Genomic DNA, 21,365 nt, shown 5'->3' on the forward strand with positions numbered 1-21,365 from the left:
TTAGTATTTCATTCTGTTAATTACTGCATTGCTTTACAAAGGCTATTGTGCTGTTCTGGTTTTGATCAGTAAAATATTGTTACAGTACAGTGTTTGGAAGCCAACTGGATATCCATACTGGTGGCATAGATCTTGCTTTCCCACATCATGAAAATGAAATTGCACAGTGTGAGGTTTATCATCAGTGTGAACAATGGGGAAATTATTTTCTACATTCTGGTAAGTAACAGCTTAAATTTAGTCATCTTAAATTTTGTATTTGGCTTTCAGCTTTTCATGGCATGCTTTTATGCTTAGAAATGTGGAGAAAAACTTACATACAGATAATTGTATGTACATACAAGTTTCTGTTTTCTCCAAATAAATTAAGAAAGATCATTTGAAAATGAATTTTACCTTAAATAATACAAATTGACTCTTTTTTTAAAAATAAGTTCAGAAATGTAGGAGTTTTTAATTGTAATTGGATTTTTGGAAGTCTCTAAGTTTTTTGCCCTAAGTTTGATGAAACAAATGGAAAGGAAGGTTAATTATTACTCTCCTTGAAGATATAGTCTCTCAGAATTCTCACTCATCCTTCACCTGCTTTCCTTAGAATTTTGAGATTTTTTTTTATATTTATTTCTCCCAGAAAAATAGAAAAGATTTATTTAGATAGATAGTTATTTTGGTATGTGTGTGCATATATTCCTAAAAGTAGAAAAACACATCACCTTGGAATCAGACCCCCACCCCCCCCAAATCTGGGGAGAGGTGAGCGGGGTAAGTAGGTGAGTCAGAATTCTGTGAGATGATGTCTGATGATAATTTTCAGAAGCACCAAAACTGGGATGGATTACAAATCATTCTTGGAGTCCTTGAACTCTCATCATCATGTGCACTGGTCTTGAAATAGTGTTCAATAGAAAGCTGTAATCGGAACGGCAGTATTTATAAATGTAGTAAAAGGATTTGAGTCGTGGTAGGGAAAATGAGACCTGAGGATAATGCTGAGGTGTATAAACAGATTAACAAAGAAAACCCCCCAGTGGTGTTTTCCAACAGAGAAACATCTGGATTAGAGAAAGATACTGGAATTCTGAATGTGTAATTATTCTGTTGTTGACATAGCACTTAACTCTAAATTCAGCTGAGAAACTTTTATCTACTAGTAGCATTATTTCCAGTCATGAGAAGAGAAACAAGTTTGTTTGTGTCTAACATGCTCTATAATTGACTTCCTTTGCTTTATGCTCTCCTGTTCTGGGGTCCTGGCATCCTGAAAAAGAAATACCTTCAAACAAAGATTTCTTCCCTCTGCCTCCTACTCTTTTTTCAGTCTTGTTTCTCCACCACTCACCACAGTTGTTGTATTGTCCAGTCTATTTGGAACTCACTCTGAGTACTTCACCTTTAAACTTCCCCTAAAGCCGTGGGAGCAGTTCATCAACTGGTCTAAATTGTCATAACTCTATTGAAGTCTTCCTCTGTAGCTTTCTTTAACTTCCTCTTTGTGATCCAAACAATTTACATTGTCTTTGATGGCAGGGTTGACAGACTAGTCACTTCATATCTTGAGGAGATTCACATACCCCTTAGCACAGGTGAGCACCAGAGACCGTTAAATTGCCATATCAACTATGATATACCATTCTATTTTATAGCAAACTGTTTTCAAGAATGCTTTAAAATTAGCTCGGGCCATATTGATTTTTAAACACTCTCTTATCAATGTGAACTTTATTTAAATCAAATATAGAAACCATATCTAGCCTATGCAACCTTAACTGATTTTAATCACAATTTGGCACCGTCAGCATTGGCCAGAGGAGAAAAGAAATAATTAAAGAGCAAGGTTAGCTAAAGCATACTTCTGAATGTCCCCTGCAGCTTGGTGAGTGGGGAAATTCAGCATGGAATTGTTCAGCGGTCTAGTGTGGATGGACCCATAGTGTAGACAGCCTCAGCCTCTTATTTCCACACTCTTACAGAGCTTAAAAAAAGACAGAGAGAAAGATTGAGGGTTGGGTGACTGTCACCTGTTTAAGACAAAAGACCTTTTTCAGACAGCTACCTCATTGGTTTTGTCTAAATAGACTCTGTGATGGGGACAAACCCTTGTCTCACAAAGTCTCCTGTTTGTGGCATTGCTCAGGATTGTATAGTGCCATGCTTTGCGGCTCTGAGTAGGAATGCTCCTAACACTTCTTTGTACGACACTCCAGATAATTTTGCTCTGCATTAGGCTTTGCCACTGCATCATCTTATATTGGTACTAACAATGGTACCAGGGATATCTACCCTGTATATTATGGTCCTCTTCCCCACCTTGGTTATTCTGACTTTCTCCCAAGTTGGTGCTGGTAAAGCCTGATTCTGCATCCCCAGCCCCTATACATGTTGAGTACTGCTTCTTCATGCAAGAAGTCCCATTATGTTCACTGAACTACTCGTGTGAGTAAGGACTGCAGAATAAGACCAATAGTAAACAAGACCCAAGAGTACAGATATGTGTCTGAAAGGAACTCTACCAAATGTGGATGACATTATATAGCAATGTTTGAGCTGAGCTACATGCTATCCCAGGTGCAATATGTACTCCTGGGGGAATTCTGTGCCAAAAAATTAAAAATTCTACACACACTATTTTAAAATTCTGCATATTTTATTTGTCAAAATAACACAAAATAAGCATGCTAGTTTCAATTATTTTGGTAATTTATTTCAAACTACCTGTCAGCAAGTATGTCCGTAACAATACAGACAACAAAAAACATCTAGGAAATGTTTTTTGACAAATAGATTCCTTACTAGGCATATTAATACAGGACTTTGAGTAATTCATTTAAACTACAATATAGAAATGTATGTCCCACACCCCTCAGAAACAGTACAATGGCTCAGGAGGAGTAAGGGGTAACAGGAGGTTAGGGAGCGGGAAGTAATTTTTGGGGGGTGAATCTGGAGGTGTGTAGGGGGAGAAGTATGGAACGGGGTTTTTTTGGGGGGGAGGGGAAGGATTGTTAGGGAGTTGTGGAGCCTCCCCCATGAAGACCCTGTCTGACCCCCAGTCTCTCCCATTCATTCAGGCACATCTGCCTTGTCTCTGTCTTTCCCTGTCCCCCCAACTAACCCTTCTGATTCCCAGTCTGTGACACCTCCCCCCCCAGCAGCCCTGGGTGCCCCATTCTGTCCACACACACCTCACCTGGCCCCTCAGGTATGTTGCTATGAGAAAAACAGCCTCTGCTCTCTCCCTTGCTGTGGCTGGCTGCTCTGGCTCATGAGCCAGCTGCTCTATCTTCTGATGCCACAGCAGCCGCTGGTGGGCGAAAGGTGCAATTGCAGCAAGACTCCAGCTGAATGTATTATTCTGCAGAGGAAAAAACATCTGTGGGAGACATGAATTCTGCACATGCGCAGTCGTGCAGAATTTCCCTAGGAGTAAATACGGATGGCTGCTGCCCCTCTTCTGCTCTGGGTCCTGCAAACCCAGAGCTTATTTCAGTCTGTAAAATGCAGCTGTTAAGGAGTCTAGGGGCATGTGGAGTTTAATTTAAAACAACAACTAAGCCCCTCCCCCACATTCAAATGTATCATCCCAACACACCAAAATGTAAGTCCCCACTACCAGTTCACTTCTACCCTCTTAACCCATCCTCCGAACCTGATAAAATATCTTGGCCTCTGAAGGCTGGCACGTTCAGGTTGTAGTGGACCAAAGTGGGCAGTAGGTTTCAGAACAGAAGCCCCTTCTCTGAAAGTCCTGTTGCCAACCTCCTCTTTAAACTGCATGACAGCAATAAATAAAATTCCCTTGCTCCCCACGAACAGAATTTGGTAGTCTGTGCTGCTCAAGATGTGTTGGAGATGGAAGGGAGCAGGTTTATCCATGACTACTTGCAGAGATGTCAGATTTAGAGCATCGCAGTCCGTAGGTATAAACATGATGCCGCCAGGACCATACTGTTCACGTGATCAGGTTTTCCAAAGGGGGTGCATTTTCAGGGGCTTGCCTTCTGTTAATTGGGGTTGGTCTGTTGTACTAGAGGGGCAGCCAGGGAAATATCCGTCTTGTGTGAAAAGGATGCAGTCCCAGATACAGCATATTCTTTTCAGCATATATTCTGACTGCCCCTTTAGTTCATTCTTCTCTGGTCTTCCCACTAACTTTTTGCATCACTTTTAGCTCCTGAAGCATTTCTAAGCCCAGATATTCACAAGGAAAATAGCCTGTAGTTACCCTTACTTTGGGAAGCTGCTGGTAAAACTATTGATTGCTTTACAAAATCCTTGGCTCGCTTTCAAGTCCTTTTAAGGTGAAACTTCATTGGGTATATGTGACCTTCCTTACATTTTGCGAGCATTGTTTCATCTATTACAGAACCCTTAGTATCACCTGCTCCTATTAAATCCTAAATTTGGTGGAGGTTTGTATGTCTCTTCCCTACTTTGAAACTTGCCCATTTTGTGTGGGCACTGTTGTAAGGCAAAGCTTCTGAATTAGTTGTCTGGCTGTGTTACACTTTTATTCCATTTTTGAATTTGGTTGGAAAATACCTTGGTTTGCATGAGGATACTATACATTTGAGGAGGCTTTACAGGACTCCAAATATCACTGTGGGGTGTCAAGAGATAAGACTTTTTTCTATTATTATTTAGAAGTGTGTGTTGGCATTTCTGGTAAAAGCAAGTTGTTTATTTTCTTCCATTCCATTAGTTTTATTTCTTTAGATTGGTTTAAAATGTTCCCATCCAAAGCTCTGGGTGCCTAATGGTGTAGGATTTTGAGTAAAGCTGTGGTTAAAAATACAAAGCACTGCATTGAAATGGTTATGACATATCCATCTAAGTATATTCAACCTCCAGTTCCTCAAAGCAGAGTTTGCTTTTTCATTCACCACTCATTCAGAAGCAGACTAATTTAACTATATTTTTTCTTCCAGGGCATTTGCTTATTAAAGGAAATCAAGAAAAAATGTCAAAATCATTAAAAAACTACATTACAATTAAGGTAGTATATTGTTATGAACTAGAGAAGTTTTGGTGTGTGTGTGTGTGTGTGTTTAATATGCTGTAATTCATTATGGCCCAGATTCAGGAAAACACGTGGACACGTTTAAATCATGTGTTTAAATCCCCTCCTATATAGGAGCGCTTTCCCCAAATTTCCAGACCTGAAGCAGAGCTCTATGTAGGCTTGAAAGCATGTCTCTCTCACCAACAGAAGTTGTCTCTGTTCCCCAAATTGGGGGCCTTCGTGCCCATTATGTCTTATTTGGGCATATTAACCTTTAGTAATCAGTATGAAACCTGGTCTTACTCAAGGGTTGTTTAGAGTCCTGAGGCTGAGGCAATGGGCCATAATCAAAAGATATAGTTCAGTTCTCTTCACATAGTGAATTTGATACTCCTGTCTTAACATATGTGAGCAAAGATACGTATTCTGGAACACAACATGCATACCATCTATTAAACTGGTCAGCAGACAAGCAGAGATGAATTCATTAACATAGGCTATTCATATTCTTTTAGAGTCTGGGGGCACTACTTTTTTGAGACTTCATTCCTTATCTCATTTAACATGAAGCAGGATTTGATAATGTAAACTCTTTTATATGGACCTGACGTGTATCTTCCAACGCCAGTGTAGACGGCTGTTGTAGCCGGCATTTTTTTTAATTTAATTTAATTGTATTTATTTTGTTTTATTTTATTTTATTTTTACTGTCATTCTCTTATTAACTCAAATAGACCTTTACCTTGTAGCTAATATCAAGTGCCAGGAGTGGGTCTGTATCAGCCTATGCGATCCTGTTAGATGGTAATACCGTATTAGAGAGGCATAGGCTCTTGCCAAAAGCAGCTTTCTTAGCTAACGCCACAGAAGCACTCACTTCTGGTGGCTCCTGTCTATATGTTTATTAGTGGTGTTTTTGAAGTGGTGTGGAACACAGTTTGTCCTTGATTACATGTACAATTAAGCTGTGTTTAGCACTAGTTCAGCTTCACTCATTGTTGACATCTGTTGTCAGCAATGGGTAATTTTCCTCATGTAGACAAGGATTAAAAGGCTGTCTCAGCACATACATTCCCCTCTCTCTCTCTCTCTGCCCTTCTGGAAGACTAATTATAATCCTTTGAAAATCAGAGTGCAATGTGAGCTGCTTTATTCTTAATTCTCCTGATGCTGTCTGTGTACGGCTAAGCCTCATCTGCCCTAGGAAAATTACCCATCGCTGACAGTTTTGACAGTAATTTTCCTAGTGTAGACAGATGCTGGAGAGGAGTTGGAGGAATGAGGGTTAACGCAAAAAGAACAACTTCAAAAAATAGAAATCGTCCGCAGCTGCATTTCTAATGGAATGTTATGAGCTGAGAGAGAATGTTCCTGGGAAGGTGAAGAGAACTTTGTCATAGCAAATAGCTTTTACATCCAGGGCAAGTCAGATACATTTAACAATAAATAACTGCTGACCCAGCACTCCTCCCTGCAGTACCCCGGGGTAATTTTTCTTTAGTCTAAATATATATAGATTAGCTGTGACTAATGAAGGTAATCCTGTCCTGTAGGTAATTTTCAGATCAGTGAACCAAACTTCCTCGCATTTAGTCATTCTGCATCGTGAAAGTTAAACCCTATGTGGGACTTTTCATGTGAGTTCTAAAAAATTCAAGGCTAGGATGATGCTGCCTACTGCTGTCCCTTTGTCTCCCCTGCCAGTAATACACTGAACACATTGCAAATAGTCAGTGAGGCATGACTTTCCTTTCCTGCAGCCACGTTCAATGCCCTTGATCAAGCTGTGCTTTTCTGCAGTATTCCACACACACACACCCCTTCTGGTCTGTTAAAATAGCTATTCATATTCTCCCCCAAAATCAATTTAGTGTGAATATTTTCAGTTTTCCCACACACCCTGTTTTGAAGAGTGACACGCTTCCCCCCAAAACATAGATTTAAAAAAATATACATATATACATACATACACATATCCATCTATCGAGATCTTCCAATTCAGATGGGCCTTGCTCCAGCTCAGAGTTTTGATTCGTACAATTTATTTCCTTCCTTAGGCATAATACTCTCCTACCACACACTACCACAATGTCTTCAGGCACTTTGAGTTTACTAAGCTATATAAAGTGTATAGACAGATAATTTCGTATCCCAGTCTGGTTCTTGATTTAGCTTAGCCTTGATTGCCCCAATTATTTCTATTTTCATTTTAGACACTGTACGTGCTTGACATTTTGCTACCTTCACTATGCCGCTTGCTGTACTATTGAAACAGAAGCGAAATTTCTATATGCATTGCTTTGCTTTCCCATCTTTTCAGACTTGTACTAACTTCTCATTGCAATACTATAGTTCAGCAGCACGTGGAGGTACTAACAATTTACTACCTCTCATCTGCTAATTTAAAAGATCATGAATGTAGCATTTACTGTTACCTGCCATTCGTTGTGCTGAGAAGTAGACAGGGTTGTCAAGTGGTTGACCACTTTTAAATATACCATCACGATTTGAAATGGTTCTTTGGACGACTCAGTGAAATTCTTTATCACAGGAGTGAAGTTTTAAAGCAACCTTAACATTAATCCAATATGAGGGAGTTACCCTCTGGATGAGTAGGATTTTGACAGGTCTGTATGGATAAATCAAGGTAGTACAGGAGAAGTTAACTTTCACACAGTCCCAATTTTCCTTCTATTCCTACATATTCTAATCTCTTAATTATAACATAAATTAAACTCTAATCTAGTTCAACAAACCCAACATTCTGTTTGTGAAGCTAGCAAGACTTCAGGGTACCTCCCCCCCCATTCTGTTGTATCTGAATTTCAGCACATTTCAGGTTTACTTTTCTTTGTCCTTCATACTGTGTGTTTGTGTGAGATGATCATAACGATGAAAATGTAATTTCGAATGCATCTTTCAATGCTTTACATCGACAGCTGGCATATATCTGACATTGCCTAGTTTAATTCTGCCACAAATAAACTTTAGTTTAAAGTTGAACGATTAAGATATGAATTGTTTTCATACTTTAAAACATTATAATTGCAAAACAAGATAATCAAAAACGTATTTATTAATCTTTCCCAGAAGGCTAAGAAATGAACACAAAATACAGAAATGCAAATACAAAGTGTAAAATTACACAATGAAGATCTGTTGTTTAGACTCTCTAGTATAATACTGATTCTTTATTTGTTTATTGGTTAGGATTTTTTGACAAAGAAGTCAGCGGATGAATTCAGAATGTTTTGTTTGCGCAGCAAGTACAGATCAGGTAAGAAAAAAAAGGGGCTGATTAGTTTGTCTTTTCACACAATCCTCTAAAATGCTGAGGGTCAATGCTGCAATGTGTTGGATTATCTTCATGTGGAGCCAACTAATTTAATTCCCATGAGTAGAAGACTACTCAGCACCTTGGTAATGTGTGCTGATCTGTAACATGCTGGGAATTTTCATGCGCAAACAGTTCATTGACAGAGGGGTGGGGAGCTGCCACGGGGAGGCGCCTCAGGGCGGGTGGGGGGGGGGGAGCTGCTGCAGGGCTCGGGGAGGGGGTGGAGCTGGGGTGGGGAGCTGCCGCACGGCTCCCCGGGCGGGGGAGCTGCCACGGGGGAGGCGCCTCAGGGTGGAGGGGGGGTGGGGAGCTGCTGCAGGGCTCGGGGAGGGGGGGGGAGGGCACAAGGTGGAAGTTTCGCCTAGGGCATGAAACATCCTTGCACCGGCCCTGTCTACACTACAGCAGCACAGCTATGGCGCTGCAGTTGTGCGGCTGTAGCACCCTAGGGTAGATGCTTATCTCGTTGACGGAAGGAGTTTTTCCATCAATGTAGTCAATCTATGTCTCCAAGAGGCGATAGCTAGCTCAATGGAAGAATTCTTCTGCATCTTCCCTGGGATGAGGTCAACCTAACTCCAATGCTCAGGGTGCAACATTTCTTACAGCCCCTGAGGGATGTAGCTAGGTTGATGTAGCTATTTTTTCACTTTCACTCACTTAAAATCCTTGGTAGCCGAAAGCTGTAGGAGTGCTGTTTATTCCTAAAATATTTCACAGAAAGGGATGAGGAGAGAGTTGACTGAAGCCGGGTTTACACTTAAAAATTAGATCTATCTAGCTAGGCTGCTCAGGGCTGTGACAAATTTTGTGCCATGAGCACCATAGTTAGGTTGACTTAACCCCCAGAGTAGATGCGACTAGGTTGATGGAAGAATTCTTCCAATCTGCTGCCTCTTGGAGAGGTGGATTAGCTGCTAGAATGGAAAACCCCCTTCTATTGATGTAGGAAGTAACTACGGTGCTACCGCAGCACAGCTGTTGTGCCACTGTAGACTTAGCCTGACTCTCAGCAACAGACCTCCATTACTAGGGGAAATAAAGAGCAAATTCTAGATGAATCTGTATGCTGAGCAAGCCCTACATGTGGATGTGTGAGAGGTTTTCTGTGGCAGGAATGCTGCTATTATGGATGGCATGCTCCTCACCTCAGGGTCTCTGCACCCGTCACAAGACAAAATGAGTTTTGAGCACATGAATGGATCCTTGACATGCACCTGAAGGCACTTGGACCCTGAGGAAATGGAAACCCAAACTACATAATACGTATGTACGACGCAATACAACAGCTCAAAAGCTCGGTCAAACCTTCTAAGGCTGCCCCTGGGGCGAGGAGAAGTGCCGACAGCCCTGCAGCTGATGAATGGTTACCCATCATTTGCTCCAGCCTCATTAATTCATTTATAGGATGTGAAGACTTGCTGCAGTGAGTCTGGGATCTGGTGCACGTCTCATCTGGTAAAGGATAAGGACAGAGGAAACCACACACTGTTGGTTGGAATCCAGTGGGAATAATGAGAATTTGCTGACAGTAACCTAGAGAAGCAAACATGGTTGCGTGAATGGCTGCTGCTGTCTATACAAAGTGGGCACATAAGGTTAATAAGGCAGGACATGCTGTGGGACATGGGACTATTCTAAGGCCATGTCTACAATACAGAGTTAAGTCTACTTAAGTTTTGTCAACTATCAGAAGTTGCTTTAATAATATCAGTGGAGCACATCCACGCAGCGCTCCTTTTGTCAGCTGAGCGTGTCCACAGTTGTTGCTCTTGCATTGACAGAGCATTGCATTATGGGTAGCTATCCCACATGCATCTCACCACCCTCTGCCACTGGGAGCTCTGGGAACGGATCGCGGTGCATCATGGGGACATGCTCACTGTCCTATGATGCAGTTCTTTCCGTGCCATCATGGCATGGGCTTCATTTTGTGCCATTTTTCAACAGCCCTTGTAAACTGTGCACCCTTCATCTCTGCCTGACAGCCTGGATCCTGAGCTACTGACCAGTCAGGTGATGAGCGTTATGAACACAACACAGATGGTCCTGCAGTATTTCATGAGCTGTGAAACAGAGAGTGAATCGGTGATGCCCGCCCTGCTGTCTTCCATGGAAACAAATCATTCAAGATTGCTGCTGGCATTCACGGACCAGCTTGCCACAGCGGACCGTCGGGATCGCATTGTGATGCAGGTCTGGGATGATGAGCGGTGGCTGCAGAACTTTAGGATGCACAAAGCCACCTTCCTGTGTGCAGCGCTCGCCCCTGCCCTGCGGCACAAGGACACCAGACTGAGACCTGCCCTCACTGTGGAAAAGCAAGTGGCAATCGGTATGTCGAAGCTGGCAACTTCAGACTGCCTACCAGTCAGTTGCGAATAAGTTTGCAGTTGGAAAGTCTATGGTGGGGGCTACGGGGATGCAAATATATAGGACCATTAATTTCCTCCTGCTTCGAAGAACTGTGACTTTGGGTAATGTGCAGGAAATAATTGATAGCTTCGAGACAATGGGATTCCCTAACTGCGGCAGGTTGATAGATGGAACACAAATCCCAATTTTGGCCCCGACCATCTTGCGATGGAGTACATCAACTGAAAAGGCTACTTCTCCATGGTCTTGTGGGTGCTGGTGGATCACCGGGATAGTTTTGCTGACATCCGTGCGGGTTGGTCAGGGAAGGTGCATGAAGCATGCATCTTTAGGAACACTGAACTATATAGAAAGCTGCACACTGGGACTTTCTTTCCAGACCAGAATTTTCCAATGGAGGAACGTGCAAATGCCCATAGTGATCCTTGGAGACCCTGCCTACCCCTTGCTCCCATGGCTCATGAAGCCTTACACGGGAAACCTAGACAGTAGCAAGGAGCGCTTCAACAACAGGCTCTGCAGATGCAGAATGACCATTGACTTTATCTTTGGCCGATTTAAAAGGTTGCTGGTGCTGGTTTTTATTTTTATTTTTGGCCGGTTAGATCTCAATGAGGAAGATCATTGCGACCTGCTGTACTCTGCATAATATTTGCGAATCGAAGCGGGAAAAGTTTCCCCGGGGAGGGTGCTGAGGCTGATTGGCTGGCTGCTAATTTTGAGCAGCCAGATGCAAGGGCAATTAGAGGGGCGCAGTGGGAGGCTGTTCGAATCAGGGAGGCTTTGAAGGAGCATCTTGACAATGATTCCCAGTAGTGTGTCTGTATGTGATGCATTTGGTCAGGCTGCCATGAATTACCTCTGTAGTGATCACTTCTTGAGCATTATTGCAAGGAGCAAATATTCCTACCTACAGCCACTGTGTTTCAATGTTCACACTGAGCGATGTATGTATGTCACAAATAAAGACTCAAGTTTAATAATGGGCTAAAACACAAACTTTCAGACAAATGGGACATGAAAATGAGGAACAGTCTCGCAGTTAGGGCTCTTACAGCTGGGTGTAATTCCAGGTGTGGTGTGCACGGGGTACTGCGAGGGACCAGGAACACGCAACGAATGCGGTGGGGGAGTTTGGGGAGGGCATGGACCGGAGTTCTGTAGTAGCCGGAGGGGGAGTTGGGCATGGATTTGCTCTGATTGCAGGCTAATGAGGGACTTTAACATCTCTGTCTGGTTCTCCAGGAGCTTTATCATCCGCTCCTGCCCCTGTGTACTTTCCTGGCTTTCCAGCCTCAGTCTTTCATTAACTGTCCCCCTCCATGCTCATTTTGCTATGTGGTGTATCTGTTGACTGCAGCACTTCGTGAAACATCTCCTCCTTACTCCTCCTGGGTCACTGCCTTATCTGATGGAGGCGCTCCACCGGTGTGGAGGAGTGTGTTCTCAAGGGCACATCTGCAGAAGGCAAAGAAATAATGAACAGAGACTGTATTGTGAGTGCGCTCACAGCCGTGAATCACAAAAATTACACATACGCTTCTTTCTCACTGTCCCTTGGCTAGCACACAGGTCGCCGCAAGTCCCAATTATGGTGAATTTGCGGGAAGGGGGGTGGACAAGGGAGAAAGGGCAAGAAGGGACAAAGGGTGGTTTGTGAAGGGGGGTTATTATAAGCGGTTAGGTAATCTATTCTGAATATGGGTACCCTTTTCCACAGGCTAGAGTAATTGAACCTGATATCTCACTCCTAAGGGTAACCCAGGATGCCAGGGAGCATCTCCTGCATGCATGTGGCTGCAGACTGGCTCTGTATGCCCCTTGCCTGTGTGCTGCTCTGGTCCCTGCAGAAATAATTGCCAGGTGACGCAGCAAAGTTTCCTAGAGCGAGGGGAGAAACAAGGCAGCTCTCCCAAGGAACCTTTGGCAGAGGATTGCAGAATACCTACAGGAAAGTTTTTCCTAGAGATCACTATGGAGGATTCCAGAGACATCCCCGTGTACATTAACAAACTTTTCCATCCTGGCCCCACTGTGTAGATGCACAGGCTCGGTTTTTAATTTCTGTCCCTAATCCCTCCTCTACCATATAAAAAAGTACATGAGAGCTCAATCTCGTCTCACTATGCACTCTCAAAGTAAAATAAGCACTTCCTGGAGCTCCCCTCTCCTGCATGCTGTGCGCCATACTCAGAGTACTGGGACTGGCTAGACCCCTCCAGAGTGGAGAAGAGTTCCTTACTCACCCCGCCACCGGATGACCCTGCCACATGTGCCGCTTCGTCCTCCAGCTCCACCGTCTCATCCACCACTTCCTCATTGGGGTTGAGTCCACTGGCCGCTGCCTCCAGTTCCCCCGAAGTATCCACGGGGCTCTTGGCAGTGGAGGTGGCATCGTCGCCAAGGATCCAGCTCCTTAGAAGCAGCAGGTCTTTGGCACTGCACCAGAGCGACGGTTTGACTTGCTTGCCTTCTGGTACGCCTGCCTACTGCGTGTCCCTTTCGTGCCCCTTCTCCTGCATGGCGCTAGCAATCAGCCCGTAGGTATCGAAATTCCTATGGCTGGTACAAAGCTGCGACTGCACAACCTCTTCTCCCCATATACTCAGCAGCTCCGGTGTGCTCCACCTGGGAGCGTGCCTTCTGCATAAAGCCATCAGGGTCAGCTGGGAAGATGCAGTGTGAACTGTGTACGCTGAGCAAACAGGAAGAGGAATTTCAAAAATTCCCAGGCCTTTAAATGCGGGAGGGGCACCTACCTGTGTACCTCCAGGGCAGCAGAGTTCAAACTGCTGACCAGAGGGGTCATGATGGGCATTGTGAGACACTTCCTGGAGGCCAGTTAGGGTGACATAACCTAGTGAGGTGTCTACACTGACACTGCGTCACTCTATCTACGTCGCAGAAAGCTCTGCACTGCTCGTCGAGGTGGTTTTATTATATCGGCATGGCAGGGGAGTTATATCGGTGGAAGGAGCATTTCAGGGTGTACACCTCCACTTTATCAGGTAAGATAAAAAGCCAGAGTCTGTCTTCCTCTCTTGAGTTAGCTGTTGCAAACCAATTTGTGTGTGTCCGTCTATCCATCTGTCCCCACTGTTTAATTCATTTTTAAAGCTTTTTTTATTATTTGCTTCTGTATGCTGCCTTTTGCAACTGCTTCCTATATAAATTACTTAATGCAGAGAAATTCTGCCTGAGTTCTTTGTACCTCCTTGCTCTCCTTTGTTTGTTCCTCAAAAAGCTCTGTTAGCCTACTTTTGGCCCAACGACCCTATGATAGCTGTCTTTAAGAGGAGGCATATTCTAGTGGTTAGAATACAGACTTGGGAGTCAGGAGTTGTCAGGGCTGATTACCCACTCTGGCAGTTCGAGTGCAGAAGGTGGGGGCTTGCAAGGATTTTAAAAATTAATACTGGCCACTCCAGGCTTGTATTAAACTCCCAAGGTTACAGCTTCTCTCTGGCCTTGGATGGGTAGATACTGCCACCACCCAAGTGCAAAAAAACCCCTTTGAAACCAGAAAGGCACACTTGGAAATTCCTTCCTGTGGGGTACCCTCAAGCCCTTTCAACCCCCCTTCTGGGGAAGAGCTGAGAAAGAAAAACAAAGGAAATCAGCTGTTGCCACCAGCTAATTAAACAACGTATGCACAAACCTCTTAGGACACACACACACACACACACACCAAAAAATACTGTTCTTAAAAAAGGTAAATTTTATTAAAAACAAAAAGAAAGAAAATATATCTGGAACTTAGGCTTTTGCTAGAATTAAAAAAACCACTTACAAAAATTAAACATCAAGAATAACCTTCTTGAGGTCCAGCTTAAAGGTTACAAGCAAAACAAAAGCATTTGGGGTTAGCACAGAGGAGTCCATAAGCCAATAAGAAATAAACAGAAATAAACCTAATTGCGTCTTCCTAGACATTCCCTAATTTACTTACATATCTGGGGTTTCAGATAAGCAATCTCTAGGTATGATCTGATGGTTTTTCATACCTTGCTTTTAGCTTCTCACAGCATAACTGCTCCCTGTTCCCCTCTTTCCCGGAGAACCACAACACACACACAAAGAGAAGTTTTTCCCCAAGTTTAAAAAGTTCTAGCCCTCCCATTGGCTCTTTTGGTCAGGTGCCCACTCCTTTCCTTTTACCTATGGGCTCGTTAACCCTTTACAGGTAAAGCAAGTAGAGAACAGCTACTAAGAGGAATTCTATAGCTAACGGGCTAGCTGGGTGTCCGCAAAAGGGAGCTACCCCTCCCCCATTTTATTTATCACAGGAGTCTAATGGTCTAGGCTCGTTAATGATCTCCTGAAACTCTGAGGTATGGACAGTGGTTAACAACTCTGCTCCTCTGGCACAATGGAGCTGTCCATTAGGATGATAAAGCTTGTTTGTGCAGGAGACAGAACTTTCTCAGGGACTTAATCCAAGGTGATTATAGACATGAATGTATGAACATAAGAACACAAGAGCTGCTGTACTGGATCAGACCAATGGTCCATCTAGCCCAGAATCTTGTCTCCCAACAGTGGCCAGTACCAGAGCTTCAGGGATAGCGTACAGAACAGCGCAATATTGGAGTGATCCACCCGTCTTCCACTCTAGAACTAAACACATTGGAACTGGACTGTGCATCTGTACTTGACCGTAATTGTAGTGTAGTAGATAGGCAAAAATCAGTGAAAAAGAATTGCTTTAATCAAAGTGGACTTCACTGTATTAAACATTTATCATGTGTGCTTATCTTACAGTTCCTGTGTCCAGAGTAATTAATTGGGTAATCTTATTTGGATAAAAATTGATATCCAATTTCTGTAACTTTTTTAACGAAAAAAAAAAAAAAGTAAATGTCTGATTTGAAAGACACAGTAAAGTTTTATTTTTGAAACCAACGTTAATGCGACATTGACAGATTTTAATCGTCCACAAGTTGAGAAGCTCTCAAATATAGAGCCAGATTTTGACCTCTATTCTATTGGGGGTAAATCCAGAGAGATTCTGTTTAAGCTGTTAACTTGTTTTTGAATTTATATTGGTGTCAGTGAAATCAGGTCTGGCCTATGGCTTCCACCACAGTTTTAACTCTGTCTTGCACATACTGTTTACCTTTCTAAATGGTGTGTGTGTGTTTGCTCAGTGTTGTGTAGTCATACTGTTGTAAAGCAGACTGTTGTAACGCATGTGCTTGTGGAGCCAGAGGGAGATTGCCATGGAAACTGTAGGTCAAACTAAGCACTGATATAAGGAGCGGTACACTATAATAAACTATACTTCGGGTGTAAGTTAGTCAGAAAACAGGTATATGTGGCAAAGCAGTGTTACTTATGTTTAGGGCCCTACGAAATTCACGGTCCATTATGGTCAATTTCATGGCCATAGGATTTGAAAATTGGTAAATTTCACATTTTCAGGTGTTTAAATCTGAAATTTCACGGTGGTGTAACCATGGGGGTCCCGACCCAAAATGGGATTGTGGGGGGTGTCACAAAGTTGTTGTAGGGGGGTTGCAGGATTGTTGCCCTAACTTCTGTGCTGCCTTCAGAGCTAGGCTCTGAAGGCAGCAACCACAGAGCTTCCTGCAGCCGCAGGAGGTTCCTAGAGGTTGAGGTGTGTCTGATCTTCCTCCTCTCTTCCCCCAGAGCAGCTGTGCAGGGGATGGACAAGTCCTGTCCCTCCCCAGCCCAGCTGGAGCTAGGAGGCCCCTTTGCTGGGGCATTCCTAGGAACAAGGGGACATCGGATTTCACTGGGAAGGGTTTATTTCATGGTCCGTGACACGTTTTTCACAGCCGTGAAATTGGTAGGGCCCTACTTATGTTCAGTGGGTATGTAAAGGCTGTGTACCTTACTCTGACTTGATTCTCTAGAGGATTAAGTTCAGATTCAGCCCTGATGTTGGTGGGCACAACTTCCAGTGGCCATAACTCAATGTGAGTAGCGCCCACTTATACGAGAGCTGAATTTGGCTCCAATATTGCAGTGTAAGTTAAAATATGTATAACTTTGTGTAATTTAGGAAGATGATCCGCAGCTGGCAGCTGATGTCAGTGGTGGGTGCAGATGGACTGGTGCTGTCCATGGTTTATTTGCAGGTGTAGCCAAAGATGGATTGTTCTCAGCACTTATCAGAAACTGTGGTTCAAACCTGAGCAGATTTTTTTTTTTCTATCTGAAGCAAATATTTATTAGTAAGCCCTGACTTTAATTGCAGAGCTTTCACATAGGCTAAAACTAGAATCCCTCTTAGTGCAATACCAAGCTCCATGAAACACATTGGTATGATGGACTGAAGATGTTGTTACGGTTAATTAAACATATAATATGTATGCCTCTTTAAAAACAGGTAAGTATTTTGCATTACACATCAGGAGATGTGATAATTTATTCTTGATTTTTATATACTTAATTTTTTGGTGGTAATTACACATATGGCTAGTTTAACTATTTTGGGGTGCCTATTAGATCAGTGCTTCTCAAAGCCACTCTGCCGCTTGTGTAGGGAAAGCCCCTGGCGGGCCGGGCTGGTTTGTTTACCTGCCGCGTCCGCAGGTTCGGCCGATCGCGGCTCCCACTGGCCACGGTTCGCCATCCCAGGCCAATGGGGGCTGCGGGAAGGGCGGCCAGCACATCCCTCGGCCCGCGCCGCTTCCTGCAGCCCCCATTGGCCTTGAACGGCGAACCGCAGCCAGTGGGAGCCGCGATCGGCCGAACCTGCGGACGCGACAGGTAAACAAACCGGCCCAGCCCGTCAGGGGCTTTCCCTGAACAAGTGGCGGCCCAACTTTGAGAAGCACTGTACTAGATGGAAAGATTCAGTACATGAAAGACAATTGTAAAATATCAGATTCTGCTTCAGATAGGTTTTTCTCAATAATCTTTGGGCCATTGTATTTGCTTTCTATAAATATGTGCTGTGCCATTTTTAATTACTGGATTGTTTTAGAACCATAAAACCTAATATGCCTAAAGATTAATGCCTTTAGTTAAGTTTGTAGGTAATTTAACAAAACTTTTGCTGTGACAGATAAATAGTAAAGAACTCGTATTTCTTGTAATATTTTCTCATGGCCCTGTTTCCGCTATACGTTGCACAGTATCTTCTGTAGCATAACATCTAAATGAATTTTTTATTTTCTTAGCAATAGAATTTGGTGATGACAGCATGAATGACGCAAAGAACCTCCTTCAGGCCATCTCTTCTTTTATTAGTGATGCAAATGCTTATATGAAAGGACAGCTGGTGTGTGACCCCATTAAGGAAGATGTACTGTGGGAGATGTGAGTGCAAATATATATATTGTATCACTTGAAGATTCTGATTATATGAAGGGTAATTTGTGAACTCCTGATTGATTATGAGGGATTGAACTCTGTGCCACATTGCATGTCATTAAAAAGCTGTACAAAAATCCATCTGGTCAAGATAAAGGGGGAGAGTGAGAAGCAACATCCTCTTCCTTTTCACTTTCCGATTGCTTTTTCCCCTTTCTTCCTTTAGCTGATGCACTTTTGCATAGTCTACTATACTCTGATGCATGGTGTGTACGTAGTGTAGCCTTACCTAGGTTCCTTTGCTCCTCTTGACTGACATAACCTCTCAATTGAGTTCTGACATGGAGGAGAGGAGAGAGTGGGACGTGGAGAGGGCCAGAAAAAAGGTGGTATAGGGAAGAATGAGATCACAGCTGCGTGGGGCATGACCCTGAAGACACAGAGAGTGATTTTTGCTATCACAGGGATCGGCAACCTTTGGCACGCGGCCCATCAGGGAAAGCCACTAGCGGGCCGGGCCGGTTTGTTTACCTGCAGCGTCCGTAGGTTTGGCCGATTGCAGCTCCCACTAGCCGCGGTTCGCTGTTCCAGGCCAATGGGGGGCTGCGGGAAGCGGCGTGGGCCAAGGGATGTGCTGGCCGCTGCTTCCCGCAGCCCCCATTGGCCTGGAACGGTGAACCACGGCCAGTGGGAGCTGTGATTGGCCAAACCTGCGGATGCTGCAGGTAAACAAACCGTCCCGGCCCGCCAGCGGCTTTCCCTGACAGGCCGCGTGCCAAAGGTTGCCGATCCCTGGTCTATCATCTCATGAGCAATTGCCACCAGACACAGAATGACTACAAAGGGAGGAGCAAAACAGAGTTAGAAGGGAGCCAGAGATGCCAGCATAACGTTTGAGGCTCTCAAGAAGGCTGTGGTGCAATCATTCATGTCAAATGACGTACTGAGATCAGTGGGAATGAACAGAAGCTTGATAAGCAGTGTAGGAGAGAAGGCCATTGACAGCCACACACTGTTTACAAGTTGCCATTTATCCCCTTTTACTAATAAATGCACTGATAGCATTGATTCTTCCACTGGGGAGGAGAGGGCAAGAGCACCTCCCAAATTGACACCCCGAAGCTTCTCTGTAACAAAGGGCCTTCAGGCCTTTCCCTCTGAGCCAGGTATTGCACAGACGCGGTGTTCGAGTCCCACTAGCGCCGCAAATGAGAAAAGAGAGCTTGCTCCTGAACCTGTGTCCTCTGATGCAGCATGCAGTGCTGCACCAAAGCGCCTCGCTGACTCCAAGTCCGCTCTTTTGCAACGCTTTGGGATGCCACATGCAACTTGGCTCCTGCAGACAGACCCACAGTTAGTGTGAAAGATGGACTGCTAAAAAAAAAACCAACCAAGCAAACTTGTTAGTTTTTAAAATTATAAATGAGTTTCCCAAATGATGATAGCTGAATGGTCAAACATTGTTCATGTAGCCGTTGACAACTGCGAATTATGATGTCCTATTTCCTGCGTGGATGTAACAGTTCAGTTTTGGATAGACATAGCTTTCCTCTTTTGCACTGAAAAATTTCTTCTCTTCTGAGTGCTGTAGCATTGCCCATTATGGTACAGCTAGGAACAAAATAGGGTGACCGTATCAGGACGGGGGTGGGGGGTAATAGGAGCCTATATAAGAAAAAGACCCAAAAATCGGGACTGTCCCTATAAAATCGGGACATCTGGTCACCCTAGACCAAAATGACAATGTCATTTAGATGACTCCCTCTGGCTGGTAGTAGATGAATTCAGTACTTTGCTGGCAACTTGTCCATCCTTACCTTTTCTTTTTTCAGCCTGGCCAACACAAAAGCAAATGTAAAGGCTGCATTTGCAGATGACTTTGACACCTCCAGGGCTGTTGCTGCAATTATGGACCTCATTCACCATGGCAACAGACAGCTTAAGGCTGTTACTAAGGTAACCCATTAGGATAGAGAGATCAGAAAATGACAGCTGTCTACAGTCCTACTGTTTAATTCAGACAGATTAGTTTATTGTTCACACAACAGACCAGCAGAAACAAAGCTCTACAAATTGTTGACCTTAAAGACACACATTTGTCCAGACTGCATCGCTAGAATTCTGTGCTATTGTTTTATGCTTCACTGTGTCCAAAGCACGTTTCTCTCCTGCTGCCTTGTATTCATAGGGAAGACTTTTGAAAGACACCTGAGGGTGTTGTCATGTGCCACAGGCTTTAATGCTTGTTGCGCATACCTGCTTTCTACCCCCTTAATACCGATAAAGAGTGGACTGGGGATTGATTGATTTATTTTGTAAAAAAGTCATTGTTATGACTAGGACTTCCAAGCGCATGGGGTGGCAATGGCGGTTAACACAGCACTTGTTTTATTCACCCTTCACCAGTTGCCTCTGCTATCGGCAAATCATAAATGTGGTCTCAAACTGCCCCTCTAAGGCTCCAGCTACACTTTAGATCATACATTGGCAATTTGAGGCCCCAGTTAAAACCTGATGCTGAAGCAGAGGAGGCTTTGGGTGGCTGATTGCAAGAGTTCAAGGGTAGAAATAAAGTAAAAGCACAGCCCTACGGACTCCTGGGTTCTGATCCTAATTTTGGCAAAGATGCTATCTTTGGCCTTGGGTCAGATACTTAACCTCTCTGCTTCATTGTCCCTGACTGCTTAATTACCAGTCTCATGGCGTTCGCAGTTTGTTTTTACTGGGGATGAGATGGGCGAGGTTGAATATAGTAATAACTCATTTTCAGATTTTATTTTTTAAACCCTGTCTCCTTGTAGTCCTGTAGCAGCACCAGTCTCTGAGATCTGGACTTAGTCGCAGTCTTTCCCTTTCTTTATAGAGTTCTTCTCTGAGCCACTGAGCAAATCCCTGAGTCAGACCAGTTTGTAGTTTAAGTCCTGGATAACCCAGCTGTTTGAATTCAAACAAAACAAGCCCCCCTCACCCTTTGGATCATTTCAATTGATAATTAAAGGAAATTCAGAAACAATCTTTCTGGTAATGTCATGCCCAGAATTGGATGCACTATTCCAGGGGCAGTTACACTTGACTGCTCTGTGCATCTCTTTGAACATTACTATTTTCCATGTTTTGTCTCCTACGGAGTATCGGTGAGTTGGGTTTTTTCCTCTGAAGGTACGTCTACAGTTGTTACGGCAGTGTGCAGAGTAGCACATACCCTGCACGTCCTCCTAGCCTGGATATAAACAGCAGCATGGATGGTGAGGCACCGGTTTAGGCGAGTAGAGTGTCGTTACATGCCAGAACCTTAGGGGATGTATCCTACATGGCTCCCTGTATGCCCAAGCAGTGCCTCCAACGTCAACACTACTCTTTTTAGCAGTGTAG

General features: G+C 43.8%; 1 protein-coding gene across 2 annotated transcripts in view; it reads left to right on the forward strand.

The window, feature by feature from the left end:
- Nucleotides 1–21,365, forward strand: part of CARS2 (cysteinyl-tRNA synthetase 2, mitochondrial) — a 44,830-nt gene that overhangs the window by 16,881 nt on the left and 6,584 nt on the right. For both annotated transcript variants that reach the window (XM_065416685.1, XM_065416691.1), the window contains 5 exons: nucleotides 86–219; nucleotides 4,926–4,993; nucleotides 8,210–8,276; nucleotides 17,861–17,999; nucleotides 19,826–19,949. In XM_065416685.1, the coding sequence (XP_065272757.1) occupies nucleotides 86–219; nucleotides 4,926–4,993; nucleotides 8,210–8,276; nucleotides 17,861–17,999; nucleotides 19,826–19,949 (532 nt within the window). The remainder of the gene's footprint in view (nucleotides 1–85; nucleotides 220–4,925; nucleotides 4,994–8,209; nucleotides 8,277–17,860; nucleotides 18,000–19,825; nucleotides 19,950–21,365) is intronic.

The sequence above is a fragment of the Emys orbicularis genome, chromosome 1 (genome assembly GCF_028017835.1).
Source record: "Emys orbicularis isolate rEmyOrb1 chromosome 1, rEmyOrb1.hap1, whole genome shotgun sequence".
Classification (NCBI taxonomy): domain Eukaryota; kingdom Metazoa; phylum Chordata; order Testudines; family Emydidae; genus Emys; species Emys orbicularis.